Source organism: Equus caballus, chromosome 7 (genome assembly GCF_041296265.1).
Source record: "Equus caballus isolate H_3958 breed thoroughbred chromosome 7, TB-T2T, whole genome shotgun sequence".
NCBI classification, from domain to species: Eukaryota; Metazoa; Chordata; class Mammalia; order Perissodactyla; family Equidae; genus Equus; species Equus caballus.
In genome coordinates, this window is record NC_091690.1 from 50,359,898 (window position 1) to 50,381,096 (window position 21,199).

The window sequence follows — 21,199 nt, forward strand, 5'->3', positions numbered from 1 at the left end:
TGCTGAGACACCAGCTCTTAATTTTACTGGGGCTTCCTTGTCTGAATTGGATCATTTTTTCAACGGCTGTTTTCTCACGGCGTCTGGTTTCTAATTTCCTGTATCTGTGCATTTACTTTAATTGTGTTGCAAATCAGACATTCTAAGTAATATATGGTAGTAACTCCAGGTACTCATCCCTCTCCTTCTGGGAGTTTTTACTATAATTGACTTATTTATTTGTTTCTGACTAGCTGGATTTCAGTCTATGTCTCTCATACAGAGTGGAATCTCTGACACAGCTCCTAGAATGGGACATGGCTTTGAGAAAGCCTGCTCTTCTGGGACAGTGATATTGGGAGGGCCCTCTTTCTCTTTCATGAACCACAGCCAGTGGATAAACTTCAATAATTACTGGCTGCTTGTTCTACTGTTTTCACCAATGTCCTGGGGCATAATCTGCTCAATCAATAAATTCAATAAAATTCTGGCTTCTTTACAGAAATATTTTCTGAAGTCACTAGGTGGTATTTGTTCTGAGCCTTGGAAGCCTCCTCTCAGCAGTTTAATTCCCTGGGGTTTTTTCTTTTTTGAGAAAATCGTTGGCCTAGACTCAAAATTGTGTCTTGAACAATGATACCAGTCTACTGCTAATTGCCTTTCCTCACTTTCTTGATAGTGTCCTTTGCCTTGAACTTCTCATGATCTTGGGCCAACCACATCAACTGTTTGGAACGTGATTGAGAACGTTGTGTTCTGTGGCTCACCTCACCTGCGTGTTCAGGAAACAACTCTATGACAGGACCCTGGAGCTCCTTTGAGGACAATGGGAAGCCTCTCTCTGAGTGACAATCCCATTTTAGGAACAGAGGGCTCAGTGCAGTAAAGAGACAGCAGCCAGAGGTGCTCTCAATTGTGTCTACTGGTCCCTCACAAATGACTTATGTCACACTCACCTCATGAGATGGAAGAAGGGCAATCAGCACACAAGTATTGCCAGCTCACCACTCCAAGGGCATCAGCTCAGTTCCATGTGTAGGGACTGAAACAATGGTGTCCCTACTTTTCAAGCACACTTCCCCAGCACTTATTTACCCTCTCAGCAAGATAGCCCTGTGAGTGGGGGCTGAGTTGACAGGGGGCCGTGTCTTCTAGACTGCAGGGGTCTGGAGCAGAGTCTCCACCAATGTGAGCTGGAGGAGATAGGAAGGCAGTGCTCTTTGTCCCAACACCACAGACTCTCATGTTTCTTTCAAAACTTCAAAGATTTTCCTGAATAAATGTTCATTTCATCTTTGCTTTCAGGACCATTTCCAGTGCCTTTAAATGTTTATTAAAGTAATTTTCACCAGTCTTACTGGGGAGTAGGTCAGCAGAGCTCCTCTCACAGTTATGCCACCCTAATACATTAGAGTGAAGGCCATTCCTCTCAGTACTCACCAGTGTGAAATAGGATGGAAGCAGCTCCAATATCACTTGTCATTGTATATGGGAACAGGACAGAAAATTTATTTTTTATGGTTTGCAAAACTGTATTGAATACTTCATAAAAACTGACGTTTAGAGAATTACATTAAAAAAATGCTTTCCCTTTTAAAATGAACCATGCATTCAACTTATAAAGTGTTAAAAGTAAAATACGGTGTTAGTCAGAGCTCACCAGGGAAACAGAACCAATATGATGTGAACAAGTAAGTGTGTGTCTGTTTATACATATATATCACTTGTTCTTTTCTTGTTTTAAGAAAGTGACTCATGCAAATACGTGGGGCTGGCCCCATGACCAAGTGGTTAAGTTCACGCACTCTGTACAGAGGCCCAGGGTTTCACTGGTTCAGATCCTGGGCATGGACATGGCACCACTCATCAGGCCACGTTGAGGCGGCATCCCACGTGTCATAACTAGAGGGACCCACAACTAAAATCTACAACTATGTACTGGGGGGATTTGGGGAGAAAAAGCAGAAAGAAAAAAAAAAGAAAGAAAAAAAGATTGGCAACAGTTGTTAGCTCAGGAGCCAATCTTAAAAAAAAAAAAAAAGTGACTCATGCAAACATAAAGACTTCGTTAAATCAAAAACCTGTAGTCTAGATGAGTAAGCTGGGAACCCAGGAGAACTGTACTTCCAGTACAAATGCAGCTTACTTACAGAATTCCTCCCTGTTCTCAGAAGGGCAGTCTGTGCTCTATTAGGAATTAGAATTGATTGGATGAGGCGCATCCCCATGGGGGCCGATTCACTCAAACTCCACCCATTGAAATGTAATCTCTTGAAAGAAATCCCCGCAGAGATGCATCCAGTGGAATGTTTGAACCAGTATCTGGGCACTGTGGTGGAGCTGAGTTGACACAGAGCTAGTGGCTTGTACTTTTCCTATATTCTAGTGTCTGCCTGGCTTTGATAATCAGGGAGATGCTGGCCTCTAAAATGAGTTTCGAAGTATTTTCCCCACTTCCAGTTTTGGAAGAGTTTAACAAGGATTGGTGCGAATTCTCTGAACGTGGTGGTGTTTGGTAGTGGCATTGGGATTGGCAATGATTGACTATTTCGAGGTAGTTTACATGTTTCTAGGAATTTATCCATTGCTTCTAAGTTATCTGTTTCCATGCAAACGTACATAATAGTCCTTTTTTATCCTTCTTATTCTTGAGGCGCCATTGTAATATGTCCTCCTTCATTTCTGATTTTATGTACCTGAGTCTTCTCTCTTCATTGCTAGGGTTTGTTATTTTTATTTTTTTTAGTTGAAACTGTTTGGGCTTTAATACTTCTTATTCCCTACCTTTAGCTAATTTTGGTTTTACCTTCTTGTTCCTTAAGGTATAAATGTACGTTGTTAACTTGCTATCTTTTTCTTAATACAGGTGTTTTTCACTACTAACTTCCCTTTACTACTCCCTATGCCTCATCCTACAAGTTTTCTTAAATTGTATTTTCACATTTGTTTGTCTCAAGTTATTTTGAAAATTTCATTTATCTTGCTTCAGCAACACTTATATTAAATTCCCCTTCGATTTTGTCTTTGACTCAATGGTTTGTCCAAGAATGTTACTTAATTTCCACGTTTTTGAATTTTCACGATAAGATTTGAGATAAACAGGCCTTTAGTGTGAGGTTTCATGATTTCTTAAATACGAGTCAGACTATGTTTTGTGTTTGCTGCAGCTGGAGGGGTCAGGGGCTTCATGGTCTGCAGTGTCCTTGCACTTATCTCCCTGGTCTGTTGGATTTCCCTAGAAACTCATTCTTAAGTAGAATCTGTGTCTTGCAGCTCTGTTTTCATCCACTGTTTGTATCCTGGGGCCCTACCGATATGGTGTCAGGGATTTCAAAGGCAAATTGTCCTCTCATGTGATGATGAAACCTGCAATGTTTGGTGGTAAAGAATCCCTGGACCGTGAACTTTACAACAGGATCTGAGCACTTATATTTCCTCTGCTTTTGGCAGAGAGGAACCTGAGGTGACTGCAGGTGTCTATTTGAACTTTATACACTGAGTTAAGACGTGGGTACATTAGTTTTATCTGACGGATGGTCTACTTTACAGACAGCAATATGCTTTTCATGTATATCAAAAGGTTTTTCCTCATTTGCTGGATGAAGCAGGAGGCAATTTTTTCTGATCTTCACTATGAAGACCACGTTGGGCTGCTGAAGGAAGCATTCATGAATGTGGGGGGACCCCTAAGACTGGCCCCTCCCTAGAGTTTTTAACTCTCAAGATAATCCATACTGTGTGTCTAGCAATTCATCTGTTGTTATGTTGATGTGTTCCTAGAAAGTTGCTTGCTCCAGTCACTCCGCCTCCTGGTACATGGGCATTATCTATATTCACCTTCTCTCATGTAGGGGGCACTGTTGCCATGTAAACTCAAATCTCTTATGGATCGAAGAAGAGGTGTTCCCTTTAAGAGTGTTTAGTATTTTTCTTCTGAAGATGAGAGCGATCACTCAGATATCTTTACATATCAGAACAGAAACCATTCACACACATCTCTCGCTCTGTATTTTGCACAGATCAATTGAACAGAATTGAAAGCCCAGAAATAAAACCACCCATCTATGGACAGCTACTCTTTGAGAAAGGACCTGAGGGCCTACAATGGAGAAAAGAAATTCTCTTCAACAAATGGTGCTGGAAAACTGGACAGCCACATATAAAAGAACGAAAATTGACCATGCGTTTTCACCATTCACAAAAATACAATCAAAATGGATCAAAGACCTAAGGCTGAGACCTGAAACCATAAGGCATCTAGAAGAACATGTAGGCAGTACACTCTTTGACATCAGTATTAAAAGGATCTTTTCGGACACCATTTCTTCTCAGAGAAGGGAAACAACAGAAAGAATGAACAAATGGGACTGCATCAGACTAAAGAGCTTCTTCAAGGCTAGGAAAACAGGATTGAAACAAAAAACAACCCACTAACTGGGAAGAAGTATTTGCAAGTCATTTTCTATAAAGAACTCACACAACTCAACAACAAAAAATCAAACAACCCGATCCAAAAATGGGCAGGGGACATGAACAGACATTTCTCCAAAGCAGATATACGGATGGCCAATAGACACATGAAAAGATGCTCATCATCACTATCATGAGGGAAATGCAAATCAAAACTACACTAAGATATCACCTTACACCTGTTAGAATGGCAAAAATAAACAAAACAAAAAGTGACAAATGTTGGAGAGGTTGTGGAGAAAAAGGAACCCTCATACATTGCTGGTGGGAATGCAAACTGGTGCAGCCACTAGGGAAAACAGTATGGAAGTTTCTCAAAAAATTAAAAATAGAACTACCATATGTCCCAGCCATCCCACTACTGGGTATCTATCCAAGAATTTGAAATCACCAATTCCAAAAGTCCCAGGCACCCCAATGATCATTGCAGCGTTATTCACAACAGCCAAGACGTGGAAGCAACCTAAGTGCCCATCAACAGATGACTGGATAGAGAAGATATGGTGTATATATACAATGGAATACTACTCAGCCATAAAAAAAGGATAAAATCATCCCATTCACAACAACATGCATGGACCTTGAGGGAATTATGTTAAGTGAAATAAGCCAGATAGAGAAGGACAATCTCTGTATGACTCCACTCATAGGTGGAAGTTAAACATACAGACAAAGAGAACTGATTGGTGCTTACCAGGGGAAAGGGGGTTTGGGGGGAGGGCACAAAGGGTGAAGTGGTGCACGTACGACATGACTGACAACACTTTACAACTGAAATTTAACAAGGTTGTAATAATCTTAATAAAAAGTTAAAATAAAATGTACAATATAGACAATGAATTAGGCATATCCGGGAGCTGTAAACACAAGGCCAGTAAGAAAATCACCACGTACAAACTGTCATTTTTTCAATACCCCCGTAACAAAGAACAATTAAAACATTATAAAAAAACTAAAAATACAAAATTATTAACTGATTTAAGGGAAAAGCACTACCTATGAATCTTATTTACCATTTATGAAGGCTGACTAGCAGAATCATCTCACCTCAATATTCATTTCTGAAGTAATTAATACAAATCCACAGTCCAATGCTGCACTTTAAGAAACAGGCTTGATAAATACAATATGTTTACTACTTTTATAACAACTCTTCATGTTGAAAGTTTATTCCATGAAGCTTTCTCATATGACTTACATTTACATTTCTTGCTGGTGGGAGTTTCACAGAGAAGGATGTAGGCCAAATGAAGGCTTTCTCATGCTGTTCACATTCAAGACGTTTTTATCAAGTGAGTCCTTTCATGCCTTCAAGAAGAACTGAGATAACAAAAGTGTTTCCCAAATTGTTTATATCTACCTGGTTTCTCCTCTAGTGTGCATTTGTGCATAGCCTCAAAAGGTTGCATGAGAAGTAAAGCCTGTCTCACTTTCCTGACATTCATGAGGCTTTCTCTCCACTGTGACTTCTTTCATGGACTCGAAGAGAACTGGAAGCAGTGAAGACTTTACTGCATATTTTACATTCATACGGTTTTTCTCCAGTGTGAGTTCTTTCATGTACTCGAAGAGAACTGGAAGAATTGAATGCTTTAGGGCAGTTTTTACATTCATAAGGTTTCTCTCCAGTGTGAGTTCTTTCATGCTCTCGAAGACAACAGGAAACACTGAATGCTTTACTGCATTTTTTACATTCATAAGGTTTCTCTCCAGTGTGCGTTCTTTCATGAACTCGAAGAGAACAGGAAGAAGTGAATGCTTTGCCACATTTTTTACATTCGTAGGGTTTCTCTCCTGTATGAGTTCTTTCATGTTTTGAAAGAAGACCGGAAAAAGTGAATGCTTTACTGCATTTTTTACATTCAAAGGGTTTCTCTCCAGTGTGAATTCTTTCATGTTTTTTAAGATGACCGGAAGAAGTGAATGCTTTACGGCACGTTTTACATTCATAGGGTCTCTCTCCGGTATGAATCCTTCCATGTATTTGAAGGTAACTGGAGGAAGTGAATGCTTTACCACATTTTTCACATTCATAGGGTTTCTCTCCAGTGTGACTTCTTGCATGTACTGAGAGACAATTGGTAGAAATGAAGGCTTTACCACATATGTTACACTTAAAGGGTTTCTCTCCAGTGTGGGTTCTCTCATGTATTTTAAGATAACTGGAAGAAGTGTAGGCTTTACTGCATTTTTTACATTCATAGAGTTTCACTCCAGTATGAATTCTTCCATGAATTTGAAGATAACTGGAAGAAGTGAATGCTTTACCACATTTTTCACATTTGTAGGGTTTCCCTCCCATGTGAGTTCTTTCATGTATTGAGAGAGGACAGGTAGAAATGAAGGCTTTGCCACATATTTTACATTTAAAGGGCTTCTCTCCAGTGTGAATTCTTTCATGGATTCGAAGATAACTGGAAGAAGTGAATGCTTTACCGCACTGCTTACATTCGTAGGGTTTCTCTCCTGTATGAGTTCTTCCATGTCTTGAAAGAATACCAGAAGAAGTGAATGCTTTACTGCATTTTTTACATACAAAGGGTTTCTCTCCAGTGTGATTTCTTTCATGTTTTTTAAGTTGACTGGAAGAAGTGAATGCTTTACTGCATTGTTTACATTCATAGGGTTTCTCTCCAGTATGAGTTCTCTCATGTGTTTGAAGTAAAGTGAGGTAAGTGAAGGCTTTCCCACATTCCTTACATTTATGTGGCTTCTCTCCATATTTTTGATACTCACGTGTTTTATGTTCAGTGTGACATCTAATGTGCATTTTCAGCAATGAATGATGTGTGAAGGCTCTTCCACATGCACTGCATCCCCATGGTTTAGCTCCTGTAGTTTTCTTGTTCAGACTGAGATTTGCAAGAAGGCTGACGTTTTCTCCACATTGACTACCCTCTTCGCTTTCACAGAGTCTCCCTACCACATGCTTTCTGTACAAACAAGAAGCACATTGTTAATGATTTCTCTATTAATGGTTTTATATTTCTTACATTTATTATGATTTACAGGAAATGTTTGTTTTCTTCCTTCTGTGAATTCTCTGAAATAAATATACTGAATTTTCTGCTATTATCCAAACAGCAATATTCATAGATACGATTCATTATTACTATTACTAAGTGAAATGTATTGCAAAAAGTGAACCACTGCATCACATTTCAGAAAGTGTACTTGATGAAAATCTTTGAAGAATACCTAAATGTGAAGCAAGGGCTATTTCTTTTGTTTGCTCTTTTTAAAAAGACTGTCTTGACATACAAGGATTCTCACATGAGACAGAGCTTTCTACTGTGTCACTCACCGGAGTTTTCTCCCCAGGTCTTTGTACTGATCTTCAATATCATGATCTTCCCATGTTATTCCTGAAATGCAGACAAAGAACGTTTATTCCAATTATTAGAAACTATGGAAAAAAATTTAGATTCTAAGTATGCGATAATCTATGACCATTTCTACTTTATTTACTAACAACCTCACCTTTCCACATTCTAATCCTTAGAACACTGTTGTTTTTTTTCTTTTTGGGGAAGATTAGCCCTGAGCTAACTGCTGCTGCCAATCCTCCTCTTTTTGCTGGGGGAGACTGGCCCTGAGCTAATATCCGTGCCCATCTTCCTCTACTTTATATGTGGGACGCCTGCCACAGACAAGCGGTGCCATGTCTGCACCCAACATCTGAACCAGTGAGCCCTGGGCCACCGAAGCAGAATGTGTGAATGTAACCGCCATGCCAACAGGCCAGCCCCTTAGAACACTCTTGATGTTCAGGCAGCAGTTGTTCTCACATTGATGCAATGAAGGAATGTCCTCATTCTTACCTACTGAGGCCAGGATCCTGAAGGTTTCCCACATCACATCTCTGTAGAGTTTCTTCTGTGAAGGATCCAGTAAAGCCCACTCCTCTGGGGTGAAGTTCACAGCCACATCCTCAGTGGTCACTGAGTCCTGAAACACCACAAATGCGTGTCGAGTAGCATACATGAGCCTGACAGCACTGGGGATCTATACGCCAATTCTAGGAAGGTTACCTGGGATTCTATTATCTCCAAATATTTCTTCTATGTGTGATCATCACAAACTCGCTTTCTTCTGTACACAGTCTCATCAATTTAACAATATTATGAACACATGGAAATATTTACACAGTTTTACTGTGATGACATTACATCCGACTTCTCTCTAATAACAAGTTCCAGAACAAGTTGGGAAATGGCAGAGGCAGAGAGTGAAATCTACGGGATGTTTCAGTGAATAAAAACATAGTGAACAAATGCAAGCTTTTTGTTCTGGTCCCATCACCAAAGTGAGAGTCCAGGAGGCCTAAGAAATCACACTTTGACCAAGCCCAGCTGCCCACACTGTCCTAAACTACTCCAGGCCATTACAGGTAATCAGATGCAGCTGGCTGAATGGAACTCCTCTTGTGGTGAAACGCTGCTTTTAACTTGTGTAGTATCTATCATAGACTCGGTTCTACCTTTCTCACTCTGGATGATTTGATGGAATTATTATGAACTGAGAGCTCAGGCACAAGGAAGAAGCCATGAAAACTTAGACCAGAAGATCCCTACACTCATTGGCCTCAAAGCTACTTGCCACCATTTTTAGAACACACTCTCGGATAATAATATGCCATAAGAGCTCTTTCTAGTCAAATGTCAACGGTGTGCCCTGAGCTCTGCTCCCCTTGAGGGGTAGGTTAAGAGCTGCAGATTGGGGCTGGCCCCGTGGCTGAGTGGTTAAGTTCGCGCACTCCACTTTGGACACGGCACCACTCATTAGGTGATGCTGAGGCAGCGGCCCACATAGCAAAACCAGAGGTACTCACAACTACAATATACAACTATGTACTGGGGGGCGTGGGGGAAAAAAGCCGGGGAAAAAAGAAGAAGATTGTCAACAATTGTTAGAGCTGGTGCCAATCTTTAAAAACAACAACAAAAAAGAGCTGCAGATGGCAAGCGAGCTCCTTGAAGTCCACAATGGTTTGATGTTAAATTTGCCCATGATTATAAAATACATGAAGGATTTGTCAGTGGTTTCCTCCAAAAGAACATAAAATTTCCTTTCTTCAACGTCAAGAGGAAGTGTTTCCTGACCACCCACTCTGGATGATGCCCTGCTGACTTATGACCCTGTGCCAAAGGAGCTTAGAAGGTGTCATTCTTGATCTCACAAGAAGAAAATGAACAAACTTGAAATGAACAACCCTTCTTAGATCCAGGAGAGCCTTGAGGTCACAGGACAAATGAAGTCTCCAAACTTGGGAAAGACAAAAAAAAAGATGGCATTTTGCAATATGCCCCACATGTTCTGTTCTTAATACGGCCTGTACTAAAAAAAAACAAATCTATTTCCCCAAAGTCTAATGCAAGGGCAAAAATAACAAGAAAGACAGAACCCAATTTCCATGAAGCCGAGGACAGCCTCTATAAGAGAAGGTTTAAAATCCAGATAACGGGAAAACCTGAAGGAAAAGAAAAGCAGAGCGAGACAGAGGAAAACGTGAAGTAGTAATGACCAAAATACCGTAAAATTAATGATAGCCAGCACACTGTCCATCCAGGACGCTCACGGAACACTAAACACGATAAAGTACAAAGTGCACACCCGAGGGTATCACCCTGAAACTAGAGACACATCACAGACAGAGAATGTACTGAAAAATCCCAGAGAAGAAACACAACTTCGATAGAAAGAAACAAAGATTGGAGTTAAATCAGACTTCTTCTCAAAAACCATGCAACAAGAACAGAGGAGACTGAAAGATTTAAAGTGTTGAAAATAAAACCCACTTTCCCAGAATTCGGTCAAGCAAAATTATCCTTCAGTACCAGGAAGAAATACGGACTTTCTGAGACAAAATTTGAGGAAATTCGTACCGAGTACACATACTTTGAAGGAAACTGTTCAAAAGTTTACAAGAAAGAATGTAAATGATAAAGGTAGGGGATTAGAAGAAGAAAAAATGAGGGGAAGTATCTTTTATGTTTCTTATAATTAATACAACAGATGACACTTTGTTTAAACACAGGGAAAGGAAACTTGGGGACAGCGTGTTAAGAGGTACTTGTACACAGTCAAGTGGCACACTGTTACTTGGCAGAGGGATGGCTTAGCTGTAAATGTAGGCTAAAAATTTAAGGGAAACCACTAAAATGTGTTTTTTAAAAAGTGTGTAACAGATATGCTAAGAGAGGAGAAAAAAAGAATTAAATTGCTCAATTTTAGCCAGAGAAGGTGGCAAAAAGACAAAAACAAGGGTAAAAATGGAGAAAGTAAAAATTTTTGTAAATATTAATCCAACTGAATCAATAAAAATTTTAATCATCAACAGTCTCATTACAGCTGAAAGACACAGTAATACATTTCAAAAAATACCATCATAGGGGCAGCCCTGAGGCTAAGTGGTTAAGTTCGTGCACTCCGCTTTGGTGGTCCAGGGCTCGGATCCTGGGCGCGGACATGGCACCACTCATCAGGCCATGTTGAGGCAGCATCTCACATGCCACAACTAGAAGATATAACTATATACTGTGTGGATTTGGGGAGAAAAAGCAAAAAAGAAAAAAAGACCGGCAAGGGTTGTTAGCTCAGGTGCCAATCTAGAAAGGAAAAAAAAAATAAAGACTGGCAACAGATGTTAGCTCAGGCGCCAATCTTTAAAAAAAAACAAAAAAAACAGATCATTATATGTTGTCTACAAGAAACCCACTCTAAGTATAAAGTCACAGACAGACGCAGGGTAAAGGGATGGAGAAAAACAGACCATGCCAACACGAATCGAAAGGAAGCGGCCAGAGGAATAGGCATCATAGACAATGCAGATTTAAAACTGAGGAAGATGCAGAGATAGAGGGGCAGCAGGTACGGATAAAGGGGCCTATTCTCTGAGAAGGCACAGCAACGCTGCATGTGTAGCTGCCTAACAACAGAGGGGCAACACACCTCAGGGAGGAACTGATGGAATGCAGGAGAGATAGACAGATCCAGTACCACAGCTGTAGAAGTCAACACCCCCTCATCAGGAATTAGAAATTTCAGTAGGCAGGAAGTGAGGAAGGACAGAGGTGCAATGAACAGCACTGCGAAACTGCTGGGTTTCACTGTAATCTGCGGAATACTCACAGAACAGCAGAATATACATTCTTCTCAGGTTCACATGGAACATTCACCAAAACAAACCACACCCTGGGACATAAAGCACATCTTAACAAATTTGAAAGAACAGAAATCATCCAAAATAGGCTCTCACACCACATAGGCATTCCTCTAGGAGGCGATACCAGCAATAGTTGGAAAACCCCTTCATATGTGGTGATTCAAAAATACACTTCAAATAATACAGAATATCAAACTAGAAGTCTCAAGAAAAATGAAAAATTATTTTGAACTAAAAGAACGAAAACACAACATAGCAAAGGTTCTTGGATGTAGCGAAAGGAGTATATGGGGGAAATTCATGCCATGAAACAAATACACTGGAAAAATCAAAGATCTCTAATCACTAATTCAAGCATGTACCTTTGCAAAGAATAAAAAGAGGAAGTTAAACCCACAGCAAAAATAATAAAAATCAGAAAGGAAATGAATGTCATTGTGGGAAATCAATGGACAAAACGAAAAGAAAAAAGCTGTTTGTTTCACAAGACCAATAAAATTGAGAAATATGCACTTAAGATACCAAAGAGAAGAGGGAAGACAGAAATTACTAATATCAGAAAGGAAAGGAGGAGAAATGAATATAAAAATGAGATTTGAGCAAATGCAACATCCATTTATGATAAACTAGTAATAGAGGGAAACTTCCACTTCTTGAGAAAGAACATCTTCACAAATCCTGTAGCTGAATTCATGGTGCTTGTTCCATATGATATGACTGTCTCTACGCAACAACTGGAAGAACTCACAATGACAGAAACGACTCCTGGGATTAATGAGAGCACAGCAAGCTTGCAAGATGTGTGAGTCAACTGCTTTCCTTCTAGAACCACACGAATAGAGTCAACTGATGTTTGACAAAGAAGAAAAGGAGATTCAAATGAAAAAGAAAGTATTTTGAAAAACAGTGGTAGAAATGATGGATACCCACGTGCAAATACACACACACAAAACACAGACATAGGCCTTACACGTTTTAGGAAAATAAGTCAAAACACATCACACATCTGAATGTAAAATGCCAAAGGAATAAACTCCTACAAGAGAACACTGAAGAAAATCTGGATGACCTTGTGTTTGTTGATGAATTTTTACTTTGAAAACCAAAAGGCATGGTCCACAAAAGACAACATCAGAAATTTTACTTGATTAAAATGAAAAATTCCTCCTCTGAGAAAGATGGTGTAAAGAGAAGATCAACGCAATTCAGAGTAAGAGAAAATCTCTGTAAAACACTGTTGGATAAATGACGGGTATCTGAAATATGCAAAGAATTCTTAAACCTTAATAGAGGAAAAACATGCAATTAAAAACGGGTGAAAGATCTGCAGACAGCTCACTGAAGAAGAGATCTAGATGGGAAATAAGCAAACTGACACATGATCCCCATCAAATGTCATTAGGAAATTGCAAAGAAAACAACAATGGGGATCACTAAACACTTATTAAATGGGTAAAAGTCAAAATGTTCAGAACAGCAAATATCGGTGAAGATGGAAAGCGAAGGGAATCCTAGTTCATCGTGGGTGGAAACGGGATTGGGAACACCCACACTGGAAGACAGGAACCTCCTTTCAGAATAAGATACACTGTCACTACATAGAGTAAGAGCCAGCAATCATGCTCCGTGGTATTTTCCCAAATGAGCTGAAAAACCTTATGTTTGCACAAAACCTACATAAGAATGTGTTCCTTTTGTTTCTTTGGTATTTTTTTGAGGAAGATTAGCCCTGAGCTAACTACTGCCAATCCTCCTCTTTTTGTTCGGGGTGACAGAGCCTGAGCTAACATCCGTGCCCATCTTCCTCTACTTTATATGTGGGACGCCTGCCACAGCATGGCTTGTCAAGCGATGCCTTGTCAACACCCAGGATCTGAACCGGCAAACGCCGGCCTGCTGAGAAGCAGAACATACACACTTAATCGCTGTGCCACCAGGCCAGCCCATAAGAATGTTTATAAGCACTTTATTCATAATTGGCAAGAGTTAGAATTTTGAACAAGGTGTCCTTCAAGTATCGAACAACAAAACACCGTCCAATGATAAAAAGAAACGAGGTATCAAGCCATGGAAACACATGGAGGGACCTTAAAACTTATTCCTAAGTGAAGAAGCCAATGTGACAAAGGGTCTGTAGTGTATGATTCCAAGCACATGACATTCTGGAAATGAGAAAAGTATCAGACACTAGAAACCTCTTTACTTGTGAAGGATTTGGAGGTTGCAGGGACAGATGAGTCAACAGGTGGAGCACAGGGGAGTTTCAGGGAAGCAAAACTAGACACCATGATACAGAAATGATGGGGACACGTCATTACACATTTGCCAAACCCCACACAGTGTATAACAGACAGGGTCAATGCTAGTGTGCACCATGCACTGTAATGCATCCATATGGACTTGGAAATTCTAAGAAGTGTGCCACAGTGATACCAAATGTGAAAGAGTGCCACCTGTGTGGATGCAGACAGAAGGGTTATGTGGAAACTGAAAATTCTAATCAATTTTTCCGTAAACTTAAAACCTCTGTCTTTTTAGAAAATGATGAAGACAGACTCATGACAATTCACCCCTTTTTTACTGAAACAAGACAGCTCTCATTCAACTGACTTCAACTTATTCTTTTTTCAAGATGGGCCCTGAGCTAACATCTGTTGCCAATCTGCTTTTCTTCTTCTCCCCAAAGACCCCAATACATGGTTGTATATTCTAGTCGTAGGTCCTTCTAGTTGTGCCATGACTTCAACTGATCTCAGGAAGCCAGGCTGTGCTCTAGGAGCCTGAGACCCACAGGGGGGGTGAAACTTCCATCGGATGCCATGTTGGGGAGCACAGCACTGGATCCTCTGAGAAGTGCCATGGTCACTATCAGGAGTGGAAGAAGCCCAAGGTGGATGACGAGTGTCCTGCTATTGTAGACCTATTAGTGTACAGACAAGTGTGAATCTGACTTCTATTTTGGGGATCTCTGAGTCAAGAGATTTCCAGAATTCTTTTCCCACAAAGGGGCAAGACAACCGGTTGCTTTATAGAGTTTCAGGTGCCTGGGCTTAAGTTGGGTTGAATTAATCTCTTCACTGGGCCAAACTCAGACTGTGGTGTGGTCCACTATAACCCAGAGGGTCGGGATCTTTGTTGCAACAGGTACAGGGCTGGGAGAAGCAGCCGAGTGACTTAGGGGCACTGGGGAGCCCTCTGGAATCCTGCTTCCTACAGGCTGCACCTTCCTGTCCCTTCTTTCTCTCTGAAATAACTGCTCTTGAAGGATTGACCATCGGATGTCCTTAGCTCGGTGACAGTGTACAATCATCCTCATAACCGCAGACTCCCCCTAATGTCAAGGTGACTCCTGCTTGGTGGGTTAACAGTGCAACCGAGGCCAGCACAGTGCCCAGGAGGAGCTGCCCAGCAAGCAGCAGCCCACAGTGCAGGAGCCTCCAGGCTTTCTCATCAGCCCGTCCAGGGAAGAAGGCCCAGGGGAAAGGGAGGGTGAGGCTTAAGTGTTCAGTCATCAAACATCATCAGTACCAAACCCTCCCATTCATTACAAGAACAAACTTGGGGGACAAAAATAGGCATTCGCACTGGTAGTTTTTATATAGAGAAACGCTAACAGCATGGTGAGGCAGTGAGCAAAACTGGTCATGTAGGGAGGCTGGAGTCCGAGCAGCAGTGGGGCAGGATTGCAGGCAGGGAGTCTCCTTCAGGCAGTTTCCTCTCTTACAAATTTTTTACACCTTCCCACGCAGTATTTATTTAAAATAAGGGGAGACACGGGCTGGCCCAGTGGTACAGTGGTTAAGGGCACGTGCTCTGCTTCAGAGGCCTGGGACTCACCAGTTTGGATCCTGGTCATGGACCTACACACCTCTTACCACGCCAGGCTGAGGCAGGCATCCCACACATAAAATAGAGGAAGATGAGCACAGATCTCAGCTCAGGGCGCATCTTCCTCAAAAACATAAAATAACATAAGGAGAGATTTATATATGCCATATTTTCCCATGTTTGATCACCATTTTTAAATAACTTTTAGTTTTAACGTTTCTACATAGGAAACCATTCCAAGATTTAATCCTTTAAACACTAATGGACACACAACTATAAACCATAAAAAATTTACCAATCTCTTTCTACCAAAAAAGACAAGGGGCATTTTGGTTTCTGCCTCCAGTATATTTACCCTGGGAATGCTTTTAGGAAGGAGTAGCATATCACAATACCTTAGGGGTTTGCAATGAAGCCCTGAGTAAACTAGGAATTCCAAAGATTTACACAAGCTTCGATCTGATTCCTCAGATCAATGAAAACAGAAATTCAACTGCCTCTTCCCTACACCTATTAAAACAGAATTCAGGGGCTGGCCCGGTGGCATAGTGGTTAAGTTCACTTTGCTCTGCTTCAGTGCCCTGGGGTTCGCATGTTTGGATCCCAGGTGTGGACCTACCACTGCTCGTCAAGCCATGCTGTGGCAGCATCCCACATAAAATGGAGGAAGATGGGCACACACAGTAGATAGTGATAATCTTCCTCTCACACACACACACACAAACAATAAGAAAATAAATGCAATTCATTTGCCTCAGGAATAGTTCAGCCTTTTAAATGTCACAGTTCTCTAGGGACAAGGACACACAAAACTGACCTAAACATGGAAAATGCACCTGAGAATTGAAATACACCCATCTCACATCTTGACGTTCTCTTGTCTAAATGGAAAGAAAACTGTTTTCACAATTTTCTTGCCTTGCTCACATCATATCTCTGAAATAAAATTTTCAAAACCCCAAGTGCAAATGGAAACTAGAATCAGAGGATTGTAATCTTCAACTGATCAAGGAACCCGAGGACAGAAACAGGAATATTCCACTCAGCTCATGGAAGCAGCCTGCTGGCCTGCAGCCCAGAAGGAAACCCACACTCAGAAAGGGACCATATTCCCAGACTTAAGGTGTAGACTCTCTGAGTGGACACAGATCCCCTGGAGAGGGTCAGGCCCTGGTGAAGGAGGGTGGAGACCCCTGAGCAGCCAAAGGAATGCACTCTGGGAGCCCCACACACCCTCCCTCTCCTGTGAGCATGGACGCATTGCCTTCCCCAGGCTCCCACTCTCACAAGTGAGGAAACTCTCAACCGGATTCAGTTTAAGCTTCAGACCCACATGAACTCCAAATACATGAACTCTTTGTCCACAGGACAGAACACCTGCTCTTCAAAGACTTTCTCACTGTGCACAGATTACACTCTCAGTGCACCTAAGTGTCAAAGCAAAACTCAAACGATGTCTAAAATGTCCAGACACAACCACAACCTCACAAAGGGTGTCACTCCCCACCCCATGGGCACATTCACCCCCAGCTTTCCAGGGCTCTGCAGCTCCTCTCAGGATAAAGGCTCCTTCCGTGGGGGTGTGAGCAGTAGGACACCTGCGGGGGTGGCTCTCCAGGAAGAACAACTGGGCCCGCAAGGCCTTCCCTCTGCAGGCTCAAGGGGGCCTTAGCTTGGGTCTTGGACTGGGGGACTCTGCTCCCCACTGGAGATGCTCTGGAACATCACTGTTATTTTAAATCACACAAACCCAGTGCTGGAATAATCCAGCAAAATCACTTAAACGCAGTCCTTCCACAGAAAATAAGGGAAAATATTATACGGTATTTCTACCACTTCAACTAGAAAAGCACAAATGTATATTCTTTTAAGAAAAAATGTGAGTTGCTACTGTTACTGAGCGAGGGCTCACCACGTGATGCACACAGAAGCTGAGACCACGGCACACCAGGCTTTGAAAGATGAAACAGTTGACTGTGCCATCGATTGGCAAGGAGACAGGAGGACAGGCTCTCAACTCCGTCTCCCTCATCCAGAGCATGGGCTGAGGCTTAAGGGAGCAGGGAGGGCCGGCTGGGATGAAAAGACCTGGCAGGGTGAGGTCTGACTGGCAGATCAAAACTTTCTCTCCCGCACAGGCTCCTGGCTGGCCACCTCCTGTGACAAAGAGCTCTAATATCCTGCTGTTAAGATGGGGTTAGTGACGGGAGGTCAGCAGGAAAAGCACAGTGAACAAGGGGCAAGTTGTCCTGCAGATTTAACTCCTTGCCTTCTCCACTGGTAAGAGTTTCTAGAGATCTAGAGTCATCCTGCCCTTCCTGGCACACAGAGGGAGGCACCCTTAAAAAGGGACGTTTCTCTTAGAATGTAAACTGACCTTACAAAAGGGTAACTTCTACTAGGTTTTCAGAGCTTTGCCTGTGGCTGCTGTTTTTTAATAATCATCAGCTCAAAATAGCCCTTATACCAAAGACGCATCATTTGGGATGACAAGTCTGTTCCTGGGCCTGTGGTGACATTATTTCCATGACAAGAAATCACACTTGAACACTTGTGGTTTGCGTGTCTCAGCCCTGGAATCTCCTTTGGAAGCACCCAAAAGTAAGGAACACACCTCAGAAACTAACGACAGACATTCAAGGGAAGAGAGAGTGAAATAAGTATTCTTAACAAATGGAACGTAACAAAGGAATGTTATATTTTTTCTGAAATTCACCTCTTTGTTGCCTGTCTGGAACTATTTTATAGTGTCTTTCAAGCTCTACTGACTAGATACATTTACCCTTCTTGCAAAACGGACACTTAAATCAGTGAATAATTTTTTCTCGTTCACAAACCTGGGCGGGGTGTGGCAATGCCAATGGAACTGATCACTCAGGACATTTTTCCAAGGGGAACCCCCACCCAAAGTGATGTGGATTAAGGCTGCCCCAGCTAGAGAAGCCCAAGGTGACCTGGCCTACATGCCAAACTATATGACCCAGTGGACTTTTTTTATGGTATGAATTAGGACTGCCCCAGGGAGAGAAGCCCGGGTCATCCTCACCTGCATGCCAATCTATATGGCCAGATTCGTATCTAAAGTTATATGACCGCACAATAACCAGACCCCATCTGCACTGAAATCATTTAATGACTTTTTACATCATCTTTTCTTTTTCCAGTAAAAATAAGTCACGTATCCATGCCTTATAAAATTAGCCCTAACCCTCAACTCAGGGCAGCAGCAGGAGCTCTGACTGCCCACGGGTCCTGTCCCCATGCAGCAGCAGCAGCTCTTCACTGCCCATGGGTCCTGTCCCCATGCCTACAGCTCTTCACTGCCCATGGGTCTTGTCCCCATGCTATTCCGTACTGTTCTCTAAATAAAAGAGCACCACTGCCAGACCTTGAAAGTCCAAGAAATCTTTCTTTTGACTCCTCGGCTCACCCACCCCGCAACAAAAGGATTTGCCATAGGATGTCTGGGCCTAGATGATCCCGGGGAGAGGCACCAGGATTTCCTAAAGTGTAGTTCCCAGTGCTTATTCTCCGCTTTCCTCTCATGTAAAATAGCCACAGACAAACATAATCTGGAAAATAGAGCCATCCAGGGCTCTGGGGCATAATGATAAGCATTTAAAATATCGAGTCTGTTTGAAATGCGCCATGGAGGACAAGTGTTGATAAGGATCCGTGAATGAAAGAGGGGAAGTGGCTTTGGGAGTGCGGGGAGGCATCTGAAAATGTACGGATTTACTGTCAGGCCCAGGAAGAGCAGCCTGTGGGGAAAGGACTGTGGATTGCGGCGCTGCTCCCCAAACATTTGGAAAACTCAGGAGAAAACGGGTCCCCTCCGAGGAGAAATGAGGCCCTGGGGACCCCCACAGACCGCAGCCCCTCCGCGCACGGACCCCGGAGACCCAGGCCCGACTGTCCTGCGGGCCCCGCACCGTCTGTGACACGCGGGGCTGCGGGCGCACAGCGGCCCAGAGACGCTCCGGCCCAAGTCGCCGCGCGCAGGGACCACAGGACGCCCGGGGCCCGGCTGCCCGCCCCGCCCCCACGCTGGGGCCGGAGGGGCCTGAGGGCCGAGTGGCGCCGCCGCGGACTCAGGGCCGCAGACCCCGGAGGGGACCGCGGGAGGCTGGGCCCGCCCCCCGCTTCCCACCAGCCTCTCCTCCCGCGTCCTCACCCCGGGGCCGCACACTCACCATTTCCAGGGCTCCTGGGTCCCCCGAGTCCTTCCTAGGACACTGCGGTCGCTACAGTCCACAACTCGACAGAACATGCGGCAGGGCCAAGGGTTTAATGGCGGGGAGACGCGGTCCCCAGCGCCGCCGGAGCGTCAGCTACTTCCGGGGGTTGGGGCACTTCGCCCCACCCACCTACCCCGGCGCCTCGTCTGATTGGACAATTCAAAAGACTCACCCTCGTCTGTCTGAGTGACAGCCTCTGAGTTTAGGTGTCTGAGCAGAATGCCAGACAGAATTCGTTGTCTGCAGGGCCGTTCGCATTGAAAGGTAGTGCTGGGAGGGGACTTCTGGGACTGTGATCCTTGTTTATAAAAACACACAGTTGAAGGTCCCCTCACCATATGCAATTGATGCGGGAATGGAGAACGGAAGAGTAGAAAGAAAGTTTTCTTGGACTCTCAAGGTCTGGCAGTAGTGCACTTTTGTTTAGAGAATAGTGTGGAATAGCATGGGGACAGGACCCATGAGCAGTCAGAGCTGCTGCTGCCATGTGTTCAGGGCTGGGGCTAAATTTGTAAGGCATGGGTACATGCCTTATTTTTACTAGACAGAGAAAAGATGATGTAAAAAGTCATTAAATGGTTTCAGTGCAGATGGGGTCTGGTTATTGTGCGGTCTTATAACTTTAGATAGGAATCTGGTCATATAGACCAGCATGTAGGCCAGGATGCCCTGGGTTCTCTCCCTGGGGCAGCCTTAATCCACACCATAAAATCCATCGCATCATATAAATCAGCATGTAGGCCAGGACACCTTGGGCTTTTCCACCTGGGGCAGCCTTGATCCACATCATAAATCCCCCCGAACCCACTTGGCCCCAAAATCTCTTGGGGATATGGATGATGGTAAATCTTCTGTAACTACTTCTGGCTGTACAAGGTCGTAGAGCTGTCCCTAAATGGGGCCATAGGTACAGGCAGGAAGTTCAGAGGACCGGAAGGCTGCACCCGTGGAGTCCAAGGCTGACAAGGTACACGGATCCTCTGGAGACGAGAGAGTCATTTGACGAGAGGAGGTCCAGGAAGTGAAACTTTGTTGACATGCGGAGGACAAGCAACGAAATAGACAGCAAATTATAATAAGAAATACAAGCAATATGATTAACGCAATGAATGAGGCTTTGATAGTAGTCCAGAGACCTGGTCCTGACCAGGAGTTCAAACAATCATTTAGAGATAGGGTAGGGTCAGACATGGATTTAATTTGGTGGCTCATATCTGATAGGAAGCCAGAGATATTTTAATGGTAGTCAGGAATGTAGACACAACATTCAGTTTTTATAATGGCACAAGTGCCCCCCTGTGCTGCTGTCAAGACATCCAGTGCCATTCGGTTTTGGAGGACTGCCTTACGCATTTGGGATACTTCTAAATTGAGCAGCAAAAGGCTATGTTGTGTACCATTTAATGCCTTCATAATAAATTTGTTTAGAGCTTCCATGTGCTAGATGACACTTTCAATTCCTAATTGGGGAAGGAAAATTGAGGCAAGGTGATCATACCAGTGGAAGACAGATCGTGTC

At 43.0% G+C, this 21,199-nt stretch overlaps 1 protein-coding gene across 2 annotated transcripts; it reads right to left on the reverse strand.

Moving 5' to 3' along the window:
* Window positions 1-5,221: 5,221 nt before the first annotated feature.
* LOC111774132 (zinc finger protein 709-like) lies at window positions 5,222-19,819 on the reverse strand. 2 transcript variants are annotated; one of them, XM_070274063.1, is made up of 5 exons: window positions 19,636-19,784; window positions 8,271-8,397; window positions 7,754-7,814; window positions 7,186-7,382; window positions 5,222-6,935 (listed from the first exon to the last, which is right to left on the reverse strand). In XM_070274063.1, the coding sequence occupies exons 1-5, from the start codon at window positions 19,636-19,638 to the stop codon at window positions 6,658-6,660; spliced, it is 666 nt and encodes a 221-aa protein (XP_070130164.1). In that variant the 5' UTR covers window positions 19,639-19,784; the 3' UTR covers window positions 5,222-6,657. The 2 variants fall into 2 exon arrangements, with proteins under 2 accessions (XP_070130164.1, XP_070130163.1); XM_070274062.1 differs by having other exon boundaries at window positions 5,222-7,382; window positions 19,636-19,819.
* Window positions 19,820-21,199: the final 1,380 nt, after the last annotated feature.